The sequence below is a fragment of the Felis catus genome, chromosome A1, assembly GCF_018350175.1.
Source record: "Felis catus isolate Fca126 chromosome A1, F.catus_Fca126_mat1.0, whole genome shotgun sequence".
NCBI lineage: Eukaryota > Metazoa > Chordata > Mammalia > Carnivora > Felidae > Felis > Felis catus.
Window position 1 is genome coordinate 209,318,426 of NC_058368.1, and position 22,073 is coordinate 209,340,498.

At 36.2% G+C, this 22,073-nt stretch overlaps 1 protein-coding gene across 16 annotated transcripts in view; it reads left to right on the plus strand.

The window, feature by feature from the left end:
• The window catches only part of CPLANE1 (ciliogenesis and planar polarity effector 1), a 141,081-nt gene that overhangs the window by 17,328 nt on the left and 101,680 nt on the right, over positions 1 to 22,073 (plus strand). For 15 of the 16 annotated variants that reach the window (XM_045038015.1, XM_045038042.1, XM_045038051.1 and 12 more), the window contains exons 6-16: positions 2,364 to 2,470; positions 4,617 to 4,773; positions 5,211 to 5,314; positions 6,608 to 6,790; positions 9,586 to 9,835; positions 10,009 to 10,164; positions 10,328 to 11,097; positions 11,644 to 11,852; positions 12,054 to 12,134; positions 15,059 to 15,223; positions 19,153 to 19,326. In XM_045038015.1, coding sequence (XP_044893950.1) covers positions 2,364 to 2,470; positions 4,617 to 4,773; positions 5,211 to 5,314; positions 6,608 to 6,790; positions 9,586 to 9,835; positions 10,009 to 10,164; positions 10,328 to 11,097; positions 11,644 to 11,852; positions 12,054 to 12,134; positions 15,059 to 15,223; positions 19,153 to 19,326 — 2,356 coding nt within the window. The remainder of the gene's footprint in view (positions 1 to 2,363; positions 2,471 to 4,616; positions 4,774 to 5,210; positions 5,315 to 6,607; positions 6,791 to 9,585; positions 9,836 to 10,008; positions 10,165 to 10,327; positions 11,098 to 11,643; positions 11,853 to 12,053; positions 12,135 to 15,058; positions 15,224 to 19,152; positions 19,327 to 22,073) is intronic. The other variant, XM_045038060.1, reaches the window with a different exon arrangement.

Sequence of the window (22,073 nt, forward strand, 5' to 3'; positions counted from 1 at the left end):
AAGTCGGACGCTTAACCGACTGCGCCACCCAGGCGCCCCTTTTCTCCATTTTTAAAATATAACTAGTTTTATAATTTAAAAAGCTAGAATTGGTGATAATTAAGCCATTTAATTACCAGGAAAGAACACATTAATTAAAAAACATTATCAATAGCTGCATGCACTCTTTATATGTATGGACCAACATTTTATTACCCAGTCCACTGTTGTTAGAAATTGCATTTTGAATTTTTTTTTCCTTTATCTTCTTCCCACCCCTGGGGGTAGTGCCCTAATTTAGATAATAAATAACTGTAAAATAAGAGAAAAAAAATTATAAGAATCCAGTTTCAGCCACAGTAAATTACAGTGTTTTCTTCCTTGTTTAATTTAATTTTTAAAGTTTATTTATTTTCAGAGAGAGAGCAAGCATGCATGTGGGGAAGGAGCAGAGAGAGACAATCTTAAGCAGGCTGTGAGCTCAGTGCAGAGCCCGAGGTGGGACTCAAACCCACAAACCGTGAGATCATGACCTGAGCTGAAACTAAGAGTTGGATGCTTGCTTAACTGACAGAGCCACTCAGGCGCCCTTAATTTTTATTAATTTTTTTCAAATTTCGATTTAAATCTAGTTAGTTAATATATAGTGCAATATTGGTTTCAGGAGTAGAATTCAGTGACTTATCATTTACATACAACACCCAGTGTTCATAACCAGTGCCCTCTCAAAACCCATTCCCCATTTAGCCCACGCCCCACCCACCTCCTTCCATCAACCTTCAGTTTCCTATCTTAAGAGTCTCTTATGGCTTGTTTCCCTCTTTTTTTCTTTTTTTTCCCCTCCCATATGTTCATCTGTTTAGTTTTTTTTTTTTTTTAATGTTTATTTTTTGAGGGAGAGACAGCATGAACCAGGGGAGGGGGCAGAGAGAGAGGGAGACACAGAATCAGAAGTAGGCTCTAGGCTCTGAGCTGTCAACACAGAGCCCAATGTGGGGCTCAAACTCATCAACCACAAGATCATGAACTGAGCTGAAGTCGGACGCCCAACCAACTGAGCCACCCAGGTGCCCCTCATCTGTTTTGTTTCTTAAATTCCACATATGAGTGAAATCATATGGTACTTGTCTTTCTCAGACTGACTTATTTTGCTTAGCATAATACACTCTAGCTCCATCCAAGTCATTGAAAATGTCAAGATTTCATTCTTTCTGATGACCGAGTAATATTCTGTTTTATATATATATCACACTTACCCATTCATCAGTTGATGGACACTTGGACTCTTTCCATAGTTTGGCTATTGTTGATAATGCTGTTATAAACATTGGGGTGCATGTACCCCTTTGAATCTGTATTTTTGTATCCTTTGGGTAAATACTTAGTAGTGCAATGCTGGGTTGTAGGATAGTTCTATTTTTAACTTTATGAGCAACCTCCATACTGTTTTCTGGGGTGGCTGCGCCAGTTTACATTCCCACCAAGAGTGCAAGAGTGTGCCCCTTTCTTTGCATCCTCGCCAACACCTGTTGTGTCTTGTGTTGTTAATTTTACAACACATTCTGACAGGTGTGAGGTGGTGTTTCGTTGTGGTTTTGATTTGTATCTCCCTGGTGATGAGTGATGTTGAGCATCTTTTCATGTGTTTGTTAGCCATCTGGGTGCCTTCTTTGGGAAAATGTCTATTCTTCATTGGCAGTGTTTTTTTAATTTTTAAAAATTATGTTTATTTTTGAGAGAGAGTGAGAAAGAGTGTGAGTTAGCGGGGGAGGGGCAGAGAAAGAAAGACACAGAATCTGAAGCAGGCTCCAGGCTCTGAGCTGTCAGCACAGAAACTGATGTGGGGCTCGAACCAACAAACCATGGGATCATGACCTGAGCTGAAGTCGGATGCTTAACTGAGCCACCCAGGTGCCCCGGTATGTTTTCTTAAGCCAATAAGCTGCACCTTGATTTCCCATTTGGTCCATGCCCTGGCTCAGAAATAAAATTACTTATTCTTTTAAAAAAAAAATTTTTTTTTTCAACGTTTATTTATTTTTGGGACAGAGGGAGACAGAGCATGAACGGGGGAGGGGCAGAGAGAGAGGGAGACACAGAATCGGAAACAGGCTCCAGGCTCCGAGCCATCAGCCCAGAGCCTGACGCGGGGCTCGAACTCACGGACCGCGAGATCGTGACCTGGCTGAAGTCGGACGCTTAACCGACTGCGCCACCCAGGCGCCCCAAAATTACTTATTCTTTAGCCTTATGTTAAGAATAAAAATACAAGCAGGATTTCTGTATGTTTCATTTATTTTATTTATGATGAGAATATATGTTTTACATATCTTGGTTTATTTTCAGATTAATTGTATACTAAAGTTTATTAAATTTATCTACAGTTATTTGGAGATTGCTGCTTGTGTTCATTTACTTTTTATTCTGGAGAATGTCTGAAGTTAACATTTCTAGCAATTCGGTGGCATGAGAATGTATTTACACCTGTAAGGTGAGATAAAGGTTTTCTTTTTCCTTATTTTCTGTCCCTTTTAAAATATTATTATTTTTTCACCCATAATACATAAGATTAATTAAATGAAATGTAAATTTGAACTTTTGAGATCTTACAGATCTATTCTTCCCATAAGTACTGTTGTTATTTTACTTTTCATTTTAATGTTTTGTTTATTTTTAGAACAAGCAGGGGGAGGGGCGGAGAGGGAGGGAACAGAGGATCAGAAGCAGGTTCTGCAAGGTTTTTCTCATTTTTATTTCCTTTCATGGAATTAAGAACATGTAAAAGGTAAGACAGGCTATGGTCTTGCTTGTATTAAAATTATAGAGATAGGTATTTGGGGAAATAATTGAATTTTAAAAAGGATATAGCTCGAATTTACTACTGTAACTTTTAATTTTTTTTTTAATGTTTATTTATTTTTGAGACAGAGAGAGACAGAGCATGAATGGGGGAGGGGCAGAGAGAGAGGGAGACACAGAATCGGAAGCAGGCTCCAGGCTGTGAGCCATCAGCCCGGAGCCTGACGCGGGGCTCGCACTCACGAACCGCGAGATCGTGACTTGAGCTGAAGTCGGATGCTCAACCGACTGAGCCACCCAGGCGCCCCACTACTGTAACTTTTAACTACTCAAGTACTTTTTATTATTTTTTATTTAAATGTTTATTTTGAGAGCAAGAATGTGTGCACATGAGTGGGGGAAGGGCAGAGGGAGAGAGAGAGAATCCCAAGCAGGCTCTGCACTGTCAGTGCAGAGTCCAACTTGGTACTTGATCTCATGAACTGTGAGATCATGACCTGAGTCAAAATCAAGAGTCAGATGCTTAACTGACTGAGCCACCCAGGAAACCTGCTCACATAGTTTTTTGTGTGTTTTTTTTAATGTTTATTTATTTTTGAGAGAGAGAGACAGAGAGTGTGTGAGCAGGGAAGGGGCAGAGAGAGAGAGGGAGACAGAATCTGAAGCGGGCTCCAGGCTCTGAGCTGTCAGCACAGAGCCTTAATGTAGGGCTCAAACTTATGAACTGTGAGATCATGACCTGAGCCAAAGTCGGACAGTTAACCAACTGAGCCACCTAGGCACCCTTGCTCACATACTTTTTAAACTAGAAATAGTTTTATATATACTACAAAGCCCAATAAAATACATAGTGCATTAAAAGCATATCATGCCTGGGCACCTGGGTTTCTTAGTCAGTTAAGCTTTGGACTCTCGACTTTGGCTCAGGTCATGATTTCATGGTTCATGAGTTCGAGCCCTGCTTTGGGCTCTGCACTTACAGTGTGGAGCCTATTTGGGATTCTCTCTCCCTCTCTCTCTGCCCCTCCCCCACTTGTGAGCATGCACTCTCTCTAAATAAATAAACTTTTAAAAAAAGCATATCATGCTTCAGTAAGATTTAGTAAAATAGTGTGATTTTTAAAATTTTCTTAATTTTCTTATGCTCTGGTACTTTATATATTAGGTGTATAATGAGTTGGACTCTAATAAATATACATGTGTGTAACCATATACCAAATATAGAACATTGCCACTATGTTATTTTTATTTTTTAAAGATTTTATTTTATTTTAAGTTTATTTATTTTGAGGGAGAGAGAGGAAGGGGCAGAGAGAGAGAGGGAGAGAGAATCCCAGAACCTTTAGATCATGACCTGAGCAGAAATCAAGGGTCAGATGCTTAACTGACTGAGCCAGTTAAGATTTTATTTTTAAGTAATCTCTACATCTAACATGGGACTTGAACTTATAAACCCAAGATCAAGAGTCACACGCTCTCCTGAATGAGCCATCCATGTACTCCAGAACGTTGCCACTATTTTAAAAATCCATTCTTCTGTATTTAATTTCTGTGAAAATGTTTACAGTGATGTATAATATGTGTCATCTAAATCTTTTGTCAAAACAGATGCATTTGGGGTTGACTATGGAACATGCCATTACTAACAAAATGCTGATACTGAACCTGTTTAACTGGCAACTGCTCTTTTGTGGCATGGATGAAAATTCTGAGCAGTTGCTAAGAGGGCCTCTAATATTCATGCACATATAGGAATTGGACCCTTAAGTTTTTTATGATGAGCTAAGTATTAAAAGTTACTATATTTCCTATTTTCAATTATTTCATTACTTACTTAGATCGTTGCCATACCATGTTCATTGGGCACAACAAGACTGCCTTCTGTGCCATCTAATTCCCAAATGTGAATCGGTAAAGTCAAGAGGAGCTCTAATTTCTGCCTTTTCAAGAGATGGCATTACTCTGGCAGTAACTCTTAATCAGAAAGACCCAAAGGTCAGTATATGTAATCTGTCTTGAAAGTAGCCTATGAAAGAGTTCAATTTGGAGTTGTTTTGTAATACTACTTTATGTTCTTTATATTGGTGTTTTCTGATCCAGTTTAACATTGTGGTGTTTTCTGATCCAGTTTAACTTTAACATAAAGTTATTTTATCCAGAAGCTATAATTTCAAAACTTGGCCTTCAGAAGTGAAAAGAGGGTAACAAAAAGGAAGAAGGGCAAAGTGTAACTGATGTCCTTAAAATATAGTATAAAAGAGTGAGGAGTTTCAGTTTTCAGTATTGTTTTGCCAGTTGGGAAAGACTTCCAAGATAGTTTATTAATATAATAATAGGTCTCTAGGTCTCTAGAATTATAAGTAATGATTAAAGTAAAATAATTTTAATGTTTTTTTGCATTTTTTTTTTTTTTTTTTTTTTTTGCTTTCTAGGCAACTCAGGTATTGTTTATAAACACGTTGAATTTTGTTACTCTCTGTGGTAGCCTGAGAGGGTGTAGTAATAAGAATCCTGTGGTTCCACCTACACTTATCAGGTATGAACTCATGTGTTTCTGTATAGCATTTTTATTTTCTCTTCTAATAGTTTAATAAGTTTAAGGCTCTGATAATACAAAAGATATCTAAATAGATATTTAGGTAGATAATGCAGCTTACTTTCAGCATTTGTGCTTGATTAATTGCTATATGAAGGAAAATCTTATCTTAAGGAAGGATCTGGTAGGGTGGAAGATACATGAACATATTTTCTTTTCTCCTTTATTTTTTTCTGTGTTATCTCAGGAGGAGTGGAATCATAACTGGATAGGGGATATTGGGCTTAATTAGAGACTGAAATGAGAAAACCTGGACTGGGAAGATCATTATATACTTGGGGTGGCTGAGGTGTTTATAGCTTTTTAAACAAAGTTGGCATGCTCTGCATGTGGGTTAATAGCAATAATCAGGATTTTTGATAGCACAAGAGCCTCTACCAGGATCTATTTGGGATTATAGAGTAGGAAGGTTTCCTCTTGGACTTCCTAATTTCCTTTTCTGAACATTTTTCTTTGCTGTTCTCTGAATTTCCAAAGTTTTCAGATCTATCTAGTCTTGCCTCTTCATTTTCTTTCCCCACCCAAAAGTTCTTTTCTGAAGGTATTACTCATTCTTACACCTGAAATTAATGTAACATTGTGTCTTGACTATAATTCAAAAAGAGAAAGAAAGAAAAGAAAAGAAAAGAAAAGAAAGAAAGAAAGAGAGAAAGAGAAAAAAAAAATGAATGAATTGCTGGTCTCAGTGCAGTGGTCTCTTTGACTTAGAGTGTACGTCATTATTTACATAAGGAGCTACTTTTTGTCTCCTTGAAAGATTAATATTACTAGACAGTTAAGGAGCTGTAAGGATGACTTTGGAAAGAGGGAGTCTGCTGCTGCATGGAACCTCTAGCAAGCTGCAGAGAGAGGGCAGGCATGGTATTGATTGACCTTTAAATCTATCAGTAGATTTGAGTTGTAGACACCAATAGAATTAAAGTTGTTCTAATTAAAATGTGAGTGACTAAAAAGCTTAACTCTTTTAGGGAGTATTTTCATCTTATCATTTGCTTATGTGTCTACGTGAATTTCTAGTTTGTATGTTTTATGGAGTAGATGTTGATGAGCAAACTCCTTTTTTTCCTTACCTTTTTTTCTGGGAAGTAAAATACACGAAATGTATGTGGCAGTTTGCTACTATTCATTCTTTCCTCCTTATTTTTTGAAGTGTTTCAACTCTGCTTGGCCATTTTAAATTGTCAAAGACATTGTAAAGAGTCCTTTCTAAACATACTGTCTTGCTTTTTCTAGGTCCTACTGGGTAGGTGATATCAGCTGGACTCATGATAGTCTTTTTCTGGCTTGTATGTTAAAACGTGGCTCCCTGGTTTTATTGACCTGTCAAGGTGAATTGGTAACATTAATTACATTTGGTTGCTCTATAGAATTTGGGCCAGCAGAATTTATTCCTTTTCACCCACTCATAACATATAGGTGAGACATTTGAATTATTTTAATTTGTTTGTAGAAGGTTTTCTCTTTTGGTATTACTTTATTGTGTATTTTTAAAAAATAATTTCATCTTTCGAATTGTCTTTTGCTCTCTTTGAGTCTGTCCTTTCAATATCTGTTTCTTATTTATAGTTTTCTTCTATTTCTTTTTGTTGCTAAATCCTGGTGAAATAAGACATTGTGACTATGTAAGTATAAGTTATTTAAGTATTCAATAGCACTGAAACATTTGTCTTCTTTTATGTAAAATTCAAAGAAGTGTGATATGTCTTTTATTGTTTCTTTAAAAGAAGGCCACTTAAATAAATGAGTAACTCAAAATTAACTTGGCACATGGATTTATCTGTTTTTTTCCCCCAAAGGGAAGAAGGGGAAAAGTTGTTGGAAATGGATAGAAGAATTTAGAATTTAGCCATGTTTTAATTTTTAATTGTGGGATGGGGTAGCGGTTTGGCTTTGGAGTCAGATCAAAATTTAAATCTTTGTTCTTCTACTTATTAGTTGTATGACTTTGGGTAAGTTATACCTTAAGCTCTTTTTCTTTTACTGGGAAGTGGAAATGACTATATTTGTCTCTTAGGGTTGAGGGAATAAAATAAAATAATAAATGGTTATAAATAAGCACAATTCTGACATAAGTCCTTAGTAAATATTTTTGTTATTGATGTTAGTATTAGATATGACCTGACATATACACATAGGTATTTACAAAACAAAAACTTTGGAAAAGGATTTTGAAATCACTCCATTGCTATTGCTTCACAGAAAGGAGATTGAGGGATTGTCCTTGATTATTTGTAGCAAAAAGTGATGCTTAATTTTTAGCACTGGAAAGTTATAAGTGAAAAATTTGTTGGGGAACCTGGCTGGCTCAGTTGGAAGAGCATGTGACTCTTGATCTTGGGGTTGTGAGTTGGAGCCCCACTTTGGGTGTAGAGATTACTTAACAATAAGATCTTTTAAAAAAAATTGACACTTCCTGCAGTGAAAGTATTTTTTTTTCCTTATTTCTTTATGGTCCAATTTATAATTGACTTGAATGTCCTCATATTCTTATTTATTTAAAAAAATTAAAAAAAATTTTTTTCTAACGTTTATTTATTTTTGAGACAGAGAGAGAGCATGAACTGGGGAGGAGCAGAGAGACAGTGAGACACAGAATCGGAAGCAGGCTCCAGGCTCTGAGCTGTCAGCACAGAGCCTGACGCGGGGCTTGAACTCACGGACCATGAGATCATGACCTGGGCTGAAGTTGGACGCCCAACCAACCAAGCCACCCAGGCGCCTCTAAAAAAATTTTGTAATGTTTATTTACTTTTGTGGGAGAGAGCGAGAGAGCGCGTGTGCGCGCATGTGCGAGCAAGTGGGGGAGGGACTGAGAAGGAGACACAGAATCTGAAGCAGGCTCCAGGCTCTGAGCTGTCAACACAGAGTGCAATGCCGACTGGAACTCACCCACAACGAGATCATGACCTGAGTGGAAGTCGGATGCTTAACGGACTGAGCCACCCAGGCACCCCCTCATAGTCTTCTTTAATTTAGGGAACTCCTGGGTGGCTCAGTCCGTTAGGCATCCGACTCTTGGTCTCGGCTCAGGTCTTGATCTCAGGGTTGTGATTTTAAGCCCAGAGTTGGGCTCTGCACTGGGCGTGGAGTCTGCATTAAAAAAAACCCAACAAACTAATTTAGGACCTTTTTTTAAAAAAAAAGTGTATTTATTTTGAGAGAGAGAACATGAGCAGGGGAGGGGCAGAGAGAGAGGAAGAGAGAAAATCCCAAGCAGGCTCCGCTACATGGGCGCAGAACCCGATGTGAGACTCCAACCCATGAATTATGAGATCATGACCTGAGCCAAAACCAAGGGTCAGATGCTTAACCACTGAGCCACCCAGGCACCCCAATTTAGGACTTAAATTTTTTTTTTTAATGCTTATTATTTTTTTTTTTGAGAGAGACAGAGTCAAGTGGGGAAGGGAGGGGCAAGAGAGGGAGACAGAGAATCCGAAGCAGCTCCAGGCTCCAAGCTGTCAGCACAGAGCCTGATATGGGGCTCAAACTCACTAACTGTGAGGTCATGACCTGAGCTGAAATCAGATGCTTAATTAACCGGCTGAGCCACCAGGTGCCCCCAGTTTAGGGCCTTTTAAAATGGATTACTTTTTCTGATTATATAAGTGATACATATTTATTATTAAAAAAATAAATTTAGAAAAATGTCTGTAATGAATACACCTGTTATTAAGGAGGAGAAAGAAAAAACTGAGAAAGACATTTGGAGAAGATAGTAGTGGGTAAAATTTTATCAGCTGAAGATTAAATTTGACTTTCCTCGTAAATGTACTTACTTACTGTTATGGTGGTGTACCTGATTCTGATTATTTAATATTACTTAATTATGTATTCATAACTCACAATTATATTCTTATAAGTATATTTAAATATATAGTAAGAAAGAAGGTTAATTACTTAATTCTCTGTAATAGTAAAACTGAACTGCCTTAATTCTTTTCTGAAATAGTTTGTATAAAACTAAATTAAAAACAAAATAGAGTAAATGCCACAATTCAGGGAATATTTAAAAAACACATAAACCTACATTTTATTTAAGCACTTATGTCTTCCTTACAGATAGATACAATTTAATGTTAGTGTGTTTAACTGACTGTTTTATCATTCTGTAGCTTTTAATTGTTGTGTTGCTTTTCTTTGGAATAATCTGATTGTTTCCTTTAAGATTTTTCTTTTACTAATTCTTCAATTTTGTGTTTGTTTGCTAGACCACAGCAGCTTACATTTCAAGATTCAAATAATTCTGTAGATTCAACAGCTTCTGATAGTGACCCTATGAGACAGAGATTTTCTGTAAAAGCACACTCAAGATTACCCTACCTCATTATTTCTGATGGATACATGGTCACAATCCTTCGATTTCTTGATAACCTCTCTCCATCAGTGCTCATGAGATCCCTTCTACTTGATTCAACCCAGAGGCTTGAGAAAATGTACCAAAGTATGGTATTGTCTAAGGTATAGTGCTTTTGGTATTGCTGGTAAAAGTTGGCTTGTCTTTTCAGATCTAAAACCATACTGACAGTAATGTCCTTGGATTGTATATAGTTGTCTATAGAATTTTTAATTGCTTGTGATAGAATTACAGATAAAATTTTGCTCTTGGGTGTCTTTTATCTTTTCTTCTACAGCCAAAGGGCAAAGGACTGAACTTGCGATCACTGGATTCCCTAAGGTCTAGCCTGTTAAAACACCAAGGAAATAAAAGTGTTGCTGATTCTACTGTCCCCAGATTCTTACAGGCAGAAGAAACAATGAACTTAAATGAAAAAGCAGAAGATTTTCAGGTACTTAGTAGGTCTTTTATTTACTTTGAACAGTTACATATTGACTTTATTCCAAGAAACATATTTTATTTTTCTCTTGTTCAAGGGAGAGAAATTTGAGAACACCAGTGATTTTACTTATAAGATATTAAATTAAGCATGATTTTCTTCACTCATGTTTTAGGATTTTGAAGCAGAAGAAACTAATGAAGGCAAACACTTTCCAAACAACTTATTCTCACTTTGGAACCAAAAAAAGGATCCATTGTTCAGTAATGTCAAGGAGGGAAGATTGGAATTTGCGTCTATGTTTGATACGATACATGCAGAGGATAATACAGAGGAGACAGACAGAACCATTACAGAACTGCATTCTGTCCAGAAGAATCTCCTTGCAGCATGGTCTATAGGAATTTCAAAAAATGTAACAGAAAAAAATTTAATGTTAAATTACGCAGTAGTTTGTATCACTCATTTTTTCTACATTCTTCAATTTATAAGATGTCCTTTCCCCAAACTTGATCCTTTTTCAAGCAAGAGCACAAGACATAATGCATGGGTACTTTGTATCTTTCAACTTTTTCATCAGTGTTTGTCAATCCAGTATTGGGATATGAGATACAAACAAGATGTGGGACATTTGGTAAAGCTGACCTCAAATACTATAAAGCTTTTGCTGATTCAGCAACAGCAGGGTCAGTTATTTTCAGAGAAGCTTTTGGCTTGTTTTCATTTACTCAAAATGGTAGCTGCTAATTTAAATGGCATATACATTCTTCAACCTGAAGTTATTTCAACGTCAGTTGATGGAAGTAGAACAGCAAATCAAGACAAATTGGTGGTACCCATTTTTCAAATGTTTCCAGATAGTGGTTCTCAGGAAAACTGGTCTTGGAGTTCATCTTTCAAGATTCATCCTCAAGTAGTAAATCTTGCTCAACAACCAGGACACAGGTATAATTACTTTATATTAGGGTACCATTAACATTATAGATGTTTTCCTTTTTGAAAAGTTGAGATATAATTCTCATGCTGTAAAATTCACCATTTTAAAGTGTAAAATTCATTGATTTTTAGTATAGTCACAAGGCTGTAGAACTCTTAGCACCAATTCCAGAATGTTTCTATAATCCCAAAAAGAAACTCTGTATCCCTTACCAGTCAGCATTAATAGATTTTTATATTTAAGTCAAATGTTATTCAACAGACATATTAGTCTTGGGCAGCCATGATACATGCCCAAGTATTGAAAGATTTTGGTTTAGGTAAGAAGAATGACTATAGAAGAATGACCATGAAGATTTATGAAGATTTAAAAAATGTATTATACTTTTTTTGATCAGTGGACTTTGTGCTATATTTAAATCTGATCAGTTTGTATATATATTATTGTTTCAATGAAGAATACAGGCAGAAATAATAAGACTAAGTAGGAGGCTGTACATATTTTTATTCCTAGTCTGAAATTTGGTTTTGATGATTACTTAATTTTGTGTGCAGATTAGCTGTTCTCTGGAGAGTGTTGTACAACAAAACTTTATGGTATCAAACACAGTTAAATCAAAGACTTCCTGATAGTGACAGACAGTTAACTGAAAAGATGACACAGGAAGCATCTACTGTCAAGGCTCTGCTATGTCACATACAGGCTAACTTACAGACTGCTGGAATTCGCTTGAACCAGGCGTTAGAACTTAAATCTATCAATGGTCAGTAATTTACAAACATTTTTTTTAACTCTGTGAATAAGCAATATAAGTAACTGGGCTTCTGTTTTATTAATTAGTTTCAATTATTTGTTTTTCAAAATAGTTTCTGGCTGAGCTTTATTTACTGAATTTTAAAATGAAGTAAGTTTTTATAAAGTAATTTCATTAACTGTGACTGATTGTTGGTTAAAAACTTTGTAGGTGAAGAGTGTTACCTGTTAGGATCATATGAAAAGTCTGTCCTAATGTGGAAGAAAGCTCTACAAGAAACTCAAGAGAAAGGTAGGGTAGTGTTAAAAAACAATAGTTGTCATAATATTGGTAGGAATGTATTTTGACATGCTGTAGAGCTTAAAAATAATTCCAGATTTCAGAGTGCTCACAATTTTTTAATGCTCAAATGGAATACGTATGGTAGGCATCTTTAGTGTCAGAAATGCTTTTAAAATTATTTTTGGTCTTGGAATTTGTAGCATGAAGAGTTTTTTCTGTTATCTATAGGTAAGGCTCCTTTTGTCCTTTTTTTTGCTTAGTGATGGAATCTGTGATTGATTATTAATGGGAAAAATGAGTTTTAGATACTAAATAATGTTTTGTTGGGCATTTACCACCTTTTTTACAGACTTAGAGAAACACAAAGCTAAGGCTCTCTGCCCTTAGGTAATTCAACTTCAAGAATTTCCCTTGAGTTATGCTTATTGTTAGGTTAAGTTTGGTCTTCATGGGGTTTTTGATGAGACTATAAAGATGTAGATTCTAGAAACTGGTGATAGCTTTCATGGTATTGAGGATGTGACTAGGATGACAGAAGTTCTCAGCTAGCGACCTGGGAACTAGCCATGACTGTAACGACGACATGGTCAGGTTTGGCCAATTATTAAAGTTATTTTCTGACTGCTGTGGCTTTGTATATTTCATTCATTCACCTATTTAACCAGTATTTATTGAGGTCCTGCTGTGTCCCTAGTACTGTAGTAGGCACTAGGAATAAACAACAATATGGAAGAGAGATTACATAAACAACTAGCACTCCTCTTGTTATGTTGTATGGTACATGCTGGAGAAGCACAGAAGAACATTTCCCACAATCTGAAGCTGGAGCATTAGCATTGGTCTGGGGAAAACCTGGACTTGACATTTAAAATTGAGTATAAATTGGCCAGTTAAAGCAGTGGTAATGGTTTAACAAAGGAGATAGCATTATAGAAGCAAAAAGGCACGAGAAACTATGGCAGTTTGGTAAACTGCAAGTTGTTTCATAGGACTAGATCAAATGACATATGTATGTAATATTGGGTGTGGGGTGGTAAGAGGTAGGTAGAGAAAAGGTGATAAAGGAGCATACTATGCAATATAAAGGGATTAAAATTTTATCCTGAAGACATTGGGATCAGTTAGATACTTTATGTAGGAAAGAGAACTTTCCAAATGAATATAAGCCATTTGGAAAGATTGCTTTGGTACAATGTGGAAGATCATTTGTAGGAGTGTGGTGTAGATATGTGGGTTTTACATTGAAGCAGGAAAATCAGTCAGTTGAGGAGGTCCTGAATCAAAGCAATATCAGGAGTACTAGAGAACAGAGGTAACACTTGACAGATACTAAATAGACTTGATCAGCTGGACTTGTGACTGAGTAGATCTGGAGAAAGAAGTCTAATGTAGTTCTCAGGTTTGGGGATTGTCCAACTGGATGAAGAAGAGTGGCAATCAAGGAGATGAAAAGTTCTGAGGAAGAAAAGCTTTCATAATGAGTTCCAATATGGACCTTTATGTTTAATTTCATTTCCAACTTGTATGTACTAGGAACGGCTTTTAATAATGGAGACTGGAAGTTGTAGTGGCTTCAACAAGAAAGAAGTTTATTTCTCTTTCTTATGAAAGGAGACTAGAAGTTGACAGTCGAGGGCTGATTTGGTGTTTCTATGGTCTAAGTAAGGACCCATGCTCCTTTAGTTTTTCTACTCAGTCATCCTTAGTGCATTGCTTCCAATCTTAAGGCTAAGATGGGTACTAGAGCCCCAGTCATCACATGCATATTCTAGACAGCAGGAAGGAGGAGGGCAGGAAGGGCAAGAAAGGGTACACCTCCTAATAGAATTACCTCCCTTTGAGCAGCTTTTCTGGAAGTTCTACACAATATTATCTCTTGGTTTGCAACTTAGTCATTTTTTCACTTGGCTACATCTAAGTGAGAAATTGTGATGTGGGTTCATTATTAACTCCAAATAAAATTGGAATTCTTTTGCTCAGGAAGAATGGATAAGGGTCAGGCAACCGACAGTGTCAGTCCTAAATACCCTCCAGATATTTGAAGGCAGTGGTCAGGGGCTCCTATCTCATTGGATAGTGCTTCTTCTCCTTTGGGAAGTCTCTTTGACTAACTGTTTGAGAGACATATGGTTTCTTGGGGTTTTCTTTTTTAGCATGTCTCCTGTTTTATATCATGTACTTGAGATATTGTTAGTGGATTTTAGTGCTGAAATGATGAGGATTTGTAGCTCTTTTGGGATAAAATCTTAGTCATCCTAGGGCCTGATGAAAGATAATAAAATCATTCAGAACTTAAAATGAAAAAGAACAAATTATTGCTGACCTGTTTTAAGATAAAAACTCTTACTAAAGTATAAAACAAATACAGAGAAAAAGTCACATAAACTGAGTGTGTAACAGCTTTCATAAGTTGAATATTCCTGTCTACTTTGCACCCAGATCAAGAACATTACCTTTCTGGGGATCCTGGCTGGCTCAGTCACTAGAGCATGTGACTCTTGATCTCAGGGTTATGAGTTTGAGCCCCACATTGGGTGTAGAGATTGCCTAAACAAATAAACTTTATTGTTTATTTTGAGAGAGAGACCAATCATGTGAGCCAGGGAGCGGCAAAGAGAGGAAAAGACAGAGAATCCCAAGCAGGCTCCACTCTGTCAGCGTGGAGCCTGACACGGGGCTCTAACTCACGAACTGCAAGATCATGACCTGAGCTGAAACCAAGAGTCCAGTGCTTAACTGACTGAGCCACCCAGGTGCCCCCTAAATAAATAAACTTAAAAAAAAAAAGAACATTACCTTGCTAACATGTTTTTTTGTTTTTTTGCTAACTTGTTTTTATTTTTTAATCTAATTTATTTTACCTTTTTATTTTTTAATATAATTTGTCAAATTGTGCTAACATGTTTTTAATGTAAACTTAATTCTTGTTTAAGGAGGAAGAAGGACATGTTTTCTTCAGATACGCTATTATCTTTCTCTTTTCTACTGCTATATCTATAGCTATAATTTAAATGATGCTCAAGGAATGTGTGATCAGCTAGTAAGAGAAATATTGAAGTGGTCCCACCTACCTGTAAAAGAAAATGAGGATTGTTCAGGTATGCATTTCAGCAGTCAGTATGTTTAATCTCATTAATTTGTATTCATAGATTTAGATATGAAATTGCTTATACATAAAAGTTGGTTGCTCTGACTAAATTATGTTATGGTGAATTTTGGCCTGTCAACTTCTTATTAGCAAGGATCATGTTTTATTTTTGCTTTTGTTTTTTAAATCTTTGTCTCCTCAGGGCTTAGCAGTAATTACCTTCCGAGTTAATAGCATTATTTTTTCATAGGCATATTTGTTAGGCATAATATCAGGTATCCGAGTATTTTTCCTTAGTATATTTATATTTTCTTTAACCATTGCTTAAGGTGGTTTAGTAAAATGATGAAAATCACTTTCTGAGGTATTCTGAGTCTTTTTTAAAAATTCACTTAAGAGGCTGCAGAGTATCTGAGTTCCCCTTTTTAAAAGAGGTCTATTTTGGGGCGCCTGGGTGGCTCAGTTTGTTGAGCATCCGACTTCAACTCAGGTCATGATCTCGCGTTTGATGAGTTCAAGCCCTGTGTCGGCCTGTGTGCTGACAGCTCAGAGGCTGGAACCTGCTTCAGATTCTGTGTCTCCCTTGCTCTCTGCTCCTCTCCCGCTCATGTTCTGTCTGTCTCAAAAATAAAATAAACATTAAAAAAATTTTAAAGAGGTATATTTAAACTAAGCAATAATGAGAGTGAAAGGTATATATGAACATAGAACATATCTCTAATGGTTATAAGTACTAAACCATTAGGTGTATACTATACATGCAAATGTGTCTGAAAGGCCTAGTGTATCAGAAGTTTTAAATGGAGTCCATGCCAACTTAGGTTTTTATTGTTTGAGCCACTGTTTATCGATTTCTTGCTCTTTGTGATTTTTATCTTTTAAAATCTTTGTGTTCCTTAGGGAAGTAATATGTGTTCATTTTATATAATTTTGAAAATATGGAAAATATAAAGAAAATAAAATTTACCATTTTTTTGTATACATTTATATGTATATATTATTAGAGCTGTGTATTGTTTTGTAGTCTTTTAAAATTTAATATTTTGATGAATATTTTCCATAGTAAATAATATTCTTTTTTGAAGCCTATTAAACCTTTTCCCCATTATTGGACATTTCAGTTGCCACCTATTTACTGTTTTAAATAGTGCTGAAGTGTACATAAATTTTTGTGAGCATTACTAAAAATTTCTTAAGGATAAATTTCTGTAATTGCCCTCTAGAAAGGTCTGCTAGTTGTGCATTATTGACAGATCTTTCTATATGACTTTTTAACTGATTGGACATTCTTCTTTTTTTTTTTTTTTCCAGTGGTGTTATCATTACATGATGTAATTTTTTAAGTCAATTGAACCTATAGTAATGTATGTTTTAGTTTTTAATGGCTATTGTTTAGAATATATTAAGTGTATCCTTACTGGGTTGGGGGTCTCAAAGACTACCCTTCACGTTCAGTGTTCACAGGGAGGATGCTAGGACTCAGAATATAGTTGTACTCAAGGCTATTATCTACTACAATGAAAGGCTCCAAAGCAAAATTAACAGAGGGAACAGGTGCATGGGGTGAAGTCCAGAGGAAACCAGGCACAAGCTTCCAAGACTCCTTTCCTAGTAGGGTCACACAGGACAGACACACTTAGTTCCTGTAACAACAGGTTGTGTCAACACATGTGAGATATTACTGACCAAGGAAGCTCATTTAGAGACTCAGTGCTCAGGTTTTTTTTTTTTTTTTAAGTGTATTTATTTAGTTTGAGAAAGAGAGATCACAAGTGGGAGATGGTTAGAGAGAAGGAGAGACAGAATCCCAAGCAGGCTCCACACCATCAGCACAGGGCCCAGTGTGAGGCTTGAACTCCTGAATCGCGAGTTTATGACCTGAGCCAAGATCAAGAGTTGGATGCCGACTGTGCCATCCAGGCACCCCAGTGCTCAGGGTTTTTAATTAGAGGCTGGATAGTCATGTAGTCACCCCTCTGCCTAGCCCTTACCAAAATTCTACACTCTCAGAAGGAAAATAGGTGTTCAGCATAAACCACATTGATTGTGCAGTTAGGTCTAGTGAGCCACTCTCATTAGTTAAGGTGGTAGGAATCCTTTCCAAATCCAAGTTCCCAGATGCTATCCAAGGGTCAGCATTATAAGCAAAACTTTCAAGTAGTCAGGCCTGCTATGTTATCTTTTTCCTGCACACTTACCTCATTAAATCATTTTATATAGTTATAATTTTTATTTCGTAAGATTGTCATTATTAACATCATCACTGTGCTACACACAGAAATACCCTTTCAAAATTGTTTTACTTATGAATTGATACAGTTTTACTCTGTGATCATCTTTTAGAATTAGGTTGCTCTCCATTTAAGGAGCTTATTTCTGGCTTTGCATAATGAATTTTGTATGATTAAAATTACTGGAAATCTTGCCTTTGTATAATTCCTACAGTAAGTTTTATCCAGGAGAGAATAATTCTTACCTATGTATTTTTAACTTTAATGTGAAGAAATAGTAGGATTTTTCCAAACGTTTAATGACCAAATGAAGAATACTACTTGGAGGCTAATAAGATTTTCTCAAGATCCCCTTTATGAAAAAAAAAGTTTATTAATAATCCTGAGTGCCTACTCTATGAGGAAGAGTAGTGTTAAGTGCTGAAATATATGGTGACAAGACGGAAATGGTCCATATGCATATAGAACTTAATATCCTTATGAATATATCAAGTGACTTCTGGGAAAGAAAAATATTTTGCTACTATTGGGGCCATAAATTTCATAAAAATTAATGTTACTGTAGTATTTATATTTAATAGTTTCACTATTTTCAAATTTCTGAATGCCAGTTTTTATAACTGAGTTTTGATTCTCAAATAGGGATGACATGTTTGCTCCTGCTAATTTATACATCAGAATCACTGCAGAAATCCTAACGGGGGCACCTGGGTGGCTCAGTCAGTTAAGCGTCGGACTTCTGCTCAGGTCATGATCTCGCGGTTTGTGGGTTCGAGCCCCACATCAGGCTCTGTGCTGACAGCTCAGAGCCTGGAGCTTCAGATTCTGTGTCTCCCTCTCTCTCTGACCCTCCTCTGTTCATGCTCTGTCTGTCTCTGTCTCAAAAATAAATAAAACATTAAAAAAATAAAAAAAAAGAAATCCTGATGTAACTCCCACTCCCTTACCCGCTTTCTCCCTCTACCCTACACATTCCTTTTGTCCCTACCTTCTAAAAGAATCTTATAACAATGAGCCATTCTTACTAATGGGAGTGTATTGTAATTCCCAGACCTAATGGTATAGAAGACAGCATTAAGAATCAGTGTTGTAGTGCTTTTCAGATTATATACGTAGTAAGCTCTGCCTCCTTTAATCAAAGAAAAAAAAAATTAGGGAAGGAAGAAAGGAAAATAATGAAATCTAAGCTTGTGAATCCATCATGGCTGGATTGTTTTGTATTTATCCTTCCATGTTTTAAAATAAAACTGGTAACTAAAAGTCATCAGCGGTTCTTAAGTGCATGTGCTCGTAATTATCAGCTAATTATTTCTGTTCTACTGTCCTCAAGAAGCGTAAATACTTATTATGAATTAGCTCAAGGATGCCTGGGTGGCTCAGTCATTTCTGCCGCCAACTCTTGATTTCAGCTCAGGTCATGATCTCCTAGTTTTTGAGTCTGAGCCCTTTGTCGTAGGGCTCTGTGCTGACAGTCTGCTTGGTATTCTGTCTCCCTCTCTGTCTGCCCCTACCCTGCTTGTTCTCTCTCTCTCAAAATAAATAAAAATAAACCTAAAAAAAACAAATTAGCTCATACAGGTAATGGATGCTCATCTCAGAAAAAAATTTAAATTATAATTTTCCTCTTATGTAATGTTGGGAACCTAAATATTATTACCTTTTGACAGTTTGATCAGAATCTCCTTTGGTCATTTGCTGTATTCCTTAGTTCCTGAGAAGTCTCATTCTGGGTTTGGAATGACGAGAAGTGCTCATCCTGAGGCGGCAGTAAAGGTTATCCAGTCCATGGCTCGCTTCATGGCCGCCTATTTCACCAATCAGCCACTTTGCATTTTGCCACCTCACAATGTGAATGTTCTTCCTCCCCTTCATACTAAAACAGGTAATATAGTAAGCAAATAATTTTCTCACTTTGTTTATTCACATAATATTTAAAATCATATTATACAGTGATCATTATTCTATGGGAATAATACTGTTCTAGCTTAGTGTATGACACATAGGAGATTCTCAGTGACTGTAAACGAATAAAATCTGAGAAAGGTAATTGCTTGGGTTTGTTTTTATTGAATATGGATTGTTTAATTACAGTATTATAGTTGACCAATGAACAATGCAGGGTTAGTGGTGACGACCCCCTGTGCAGTCAACAATTCACATATAACTTCTGACTCCCCAGAAACTGTCAATAAACTAGTTGGCCAGATGCCTTATCCATAAGATAAACCGTTAATACACATTTTGTATAATATACTGAATTCTTATAATAATGTAAGCTAGAAAAAAGAAAATGTTAAGAAAATTATACGAGGGGCTCCTAGGTGGCTCAGTTGGTTAAGTATCAAACTTCGGCACAGGTGATGATCTCATGGCAGTTTGTGAGTTTGAGCCCCATGTCAGGTTCTGTGCTGACAGCTCAGATTCTATGTCTCCTTTTCTCTCTATCCCTCCCTTGTTTGTGCTCTGTCTCTCTCTCAAAAATAAATAAACTTAAAAATTTTTTTTTAAATTATACAAGAAAATACATTTATATTACTGTACTGTATTTATCAAAAGAAATCTGCATGTAAGTAGACCTGCACAGCTCAAATCCATGTTGTTCAAGGGTCAACTGTATTTATTATTTATTATTATTTATTATTATTTATTATTTATTATTTATTTATTTATTTATTTTGGTGGTTTTACATTTAAGCTCTCTTTTTGTTATAGCCCTAGGTATTTATCACTTGTGTTCCCTATCTTTGGTAGTAATGTTTCTGACAACAAATTGTATCCTTAGTTTGCATCATTTTACTGAATAGAAGAAGGAGCACTCCGTGTGGTTTTTAGAAAAATCTTAAAAAAAAAAAGGTCAAATCCTGACTTAGAAAATTTGTCTCAATTTCTTGTCTTTCCTATCCTATATTATTTATAGGATTTGAGCTGTTTGGCATGATCTTTTCAGATCACTTTGCATACCTAGGGAACATTGATTTTTCTCACACTGTAGGAAAAAAGGTGATAGAATTATTGAATTGATTTTGGACATATTCATAAACATTTCTAAAAGCTCAAAGACACACCTTTTAATTCCTTTTAATTTATATTTGTTTGTAAATATCTTCCCAGTGAGAGGAGAGGCTAGGAAAGAAAATTTTGTGATCTCTTCCTAAGCCTGAGACGGTGATTACTGAAAATCTAAATACCTGAAACTTGGTATATAGCCTTTAGTTTCTTTAATTTCCTAGTATCTTGAAAAAGGGTATCTATAGTCTTGACTTACAATAGATTTCATGTTAATCTTTTAAATCAGAACTAGTGGCAGAATGTATTGGGGATTTGTGTTGCTTATTTGATGTGATGTTTATTGTATGAAAGCAAAGCAATAAAATTTTCAGAAAATTAAATCATTCAAGTTCTTTCAATAGTACAGTACCTTTCTCATAGTAAATGAAAAGCTAGGACAAATTTAATCAATCTCCTGGCTGTTTGCCTATGCAGAATCAAACATTCAAGTGAATGACGAAATTTTTCCTTTCTATCCAAATGTGTTTGTCAAAGAGCCAAAGTGTTAGTGTTTGGTGTGGGGAGAGACTATGTTGATCACATGAGAAGCTAATTGTTTCAAGAAGCAGAAACCCACGTATACTATTTGCCAGTTTTATTTTGAGGGAGTGAGTGGAAATCTTAGCAATATATATTTTTATTTTATTTTTATTTTTTAAAATGTTTTATTTTTGTGAGAGATCGAGAGAGAGGGGGGCAGAGAGAGAGGTGGACAGAGTTGACAGCAGTGAGCCCAATGTAGAGCTTGAACTCACAAACTGTAAGATCATGACCTGAGCCAAAGTTGGACGCTCAGCCAGCTGAGCCACCCAGGACCCCAGCAATATGTATTTTTTTTTTTAAAAATAGCAGTTCAGGGCACCTGGGTGGCTGAGTTGGTTAAGTATCTGACTCTTGATTTTGGCTCAGACCATGATCTTATGGTTCGTGAGATCTGAGATCCATGCTAACAGCATGGAGCCTGCTTGAGATTCTCTCTCTCTCTCTCTCTCTCTCTCTTTCTCTCTCTCTCTCTCTGCCCTGCTCCCTTTTCTCCTGCTCACATTCTTTCTTTCAAAATAATAAATAGACTTAAAAAAATAGTTCAGGCATTGTATTTCCAAGTGGCTTGTTCATGTTACTTTTTTTTTTACAAAGTGTTTATTTATTTTGAGAGAGGGAGAGAGAGAGAGAGCAAGCGTGTGAGTGAGCAGAGGGGCAGAACTCACCCCAATGTGGGGCTTGAACTCACCAACTGTGAGATCATGACCTGAGCCAAAATCGAGTCAAATGCTTAACTGACTGAGCCATCTAGGCGCCCCTCATGTTATTTTAATTAGGGGAAAATATAGAAGGCTAGGGAGAAAGATAGGACCCTTTGTATTTAATCCCAAACCAGACTGAAATCTTGTCATTTAGTCAGGACTTTTGAAAATCGTTCTTTTCTACTCTTTAGAGACACTAATATACTGAATACTTAATGCTTGAATTTTACCTCAAATTAGTTTTTTATTGTATGACACTATAAGGAATGCAAAGTCATGTAAAATGCAGTCTGCCCTCCAAATTTCTAGTAGGAGAAATAGAGATGTATTTCAGAGC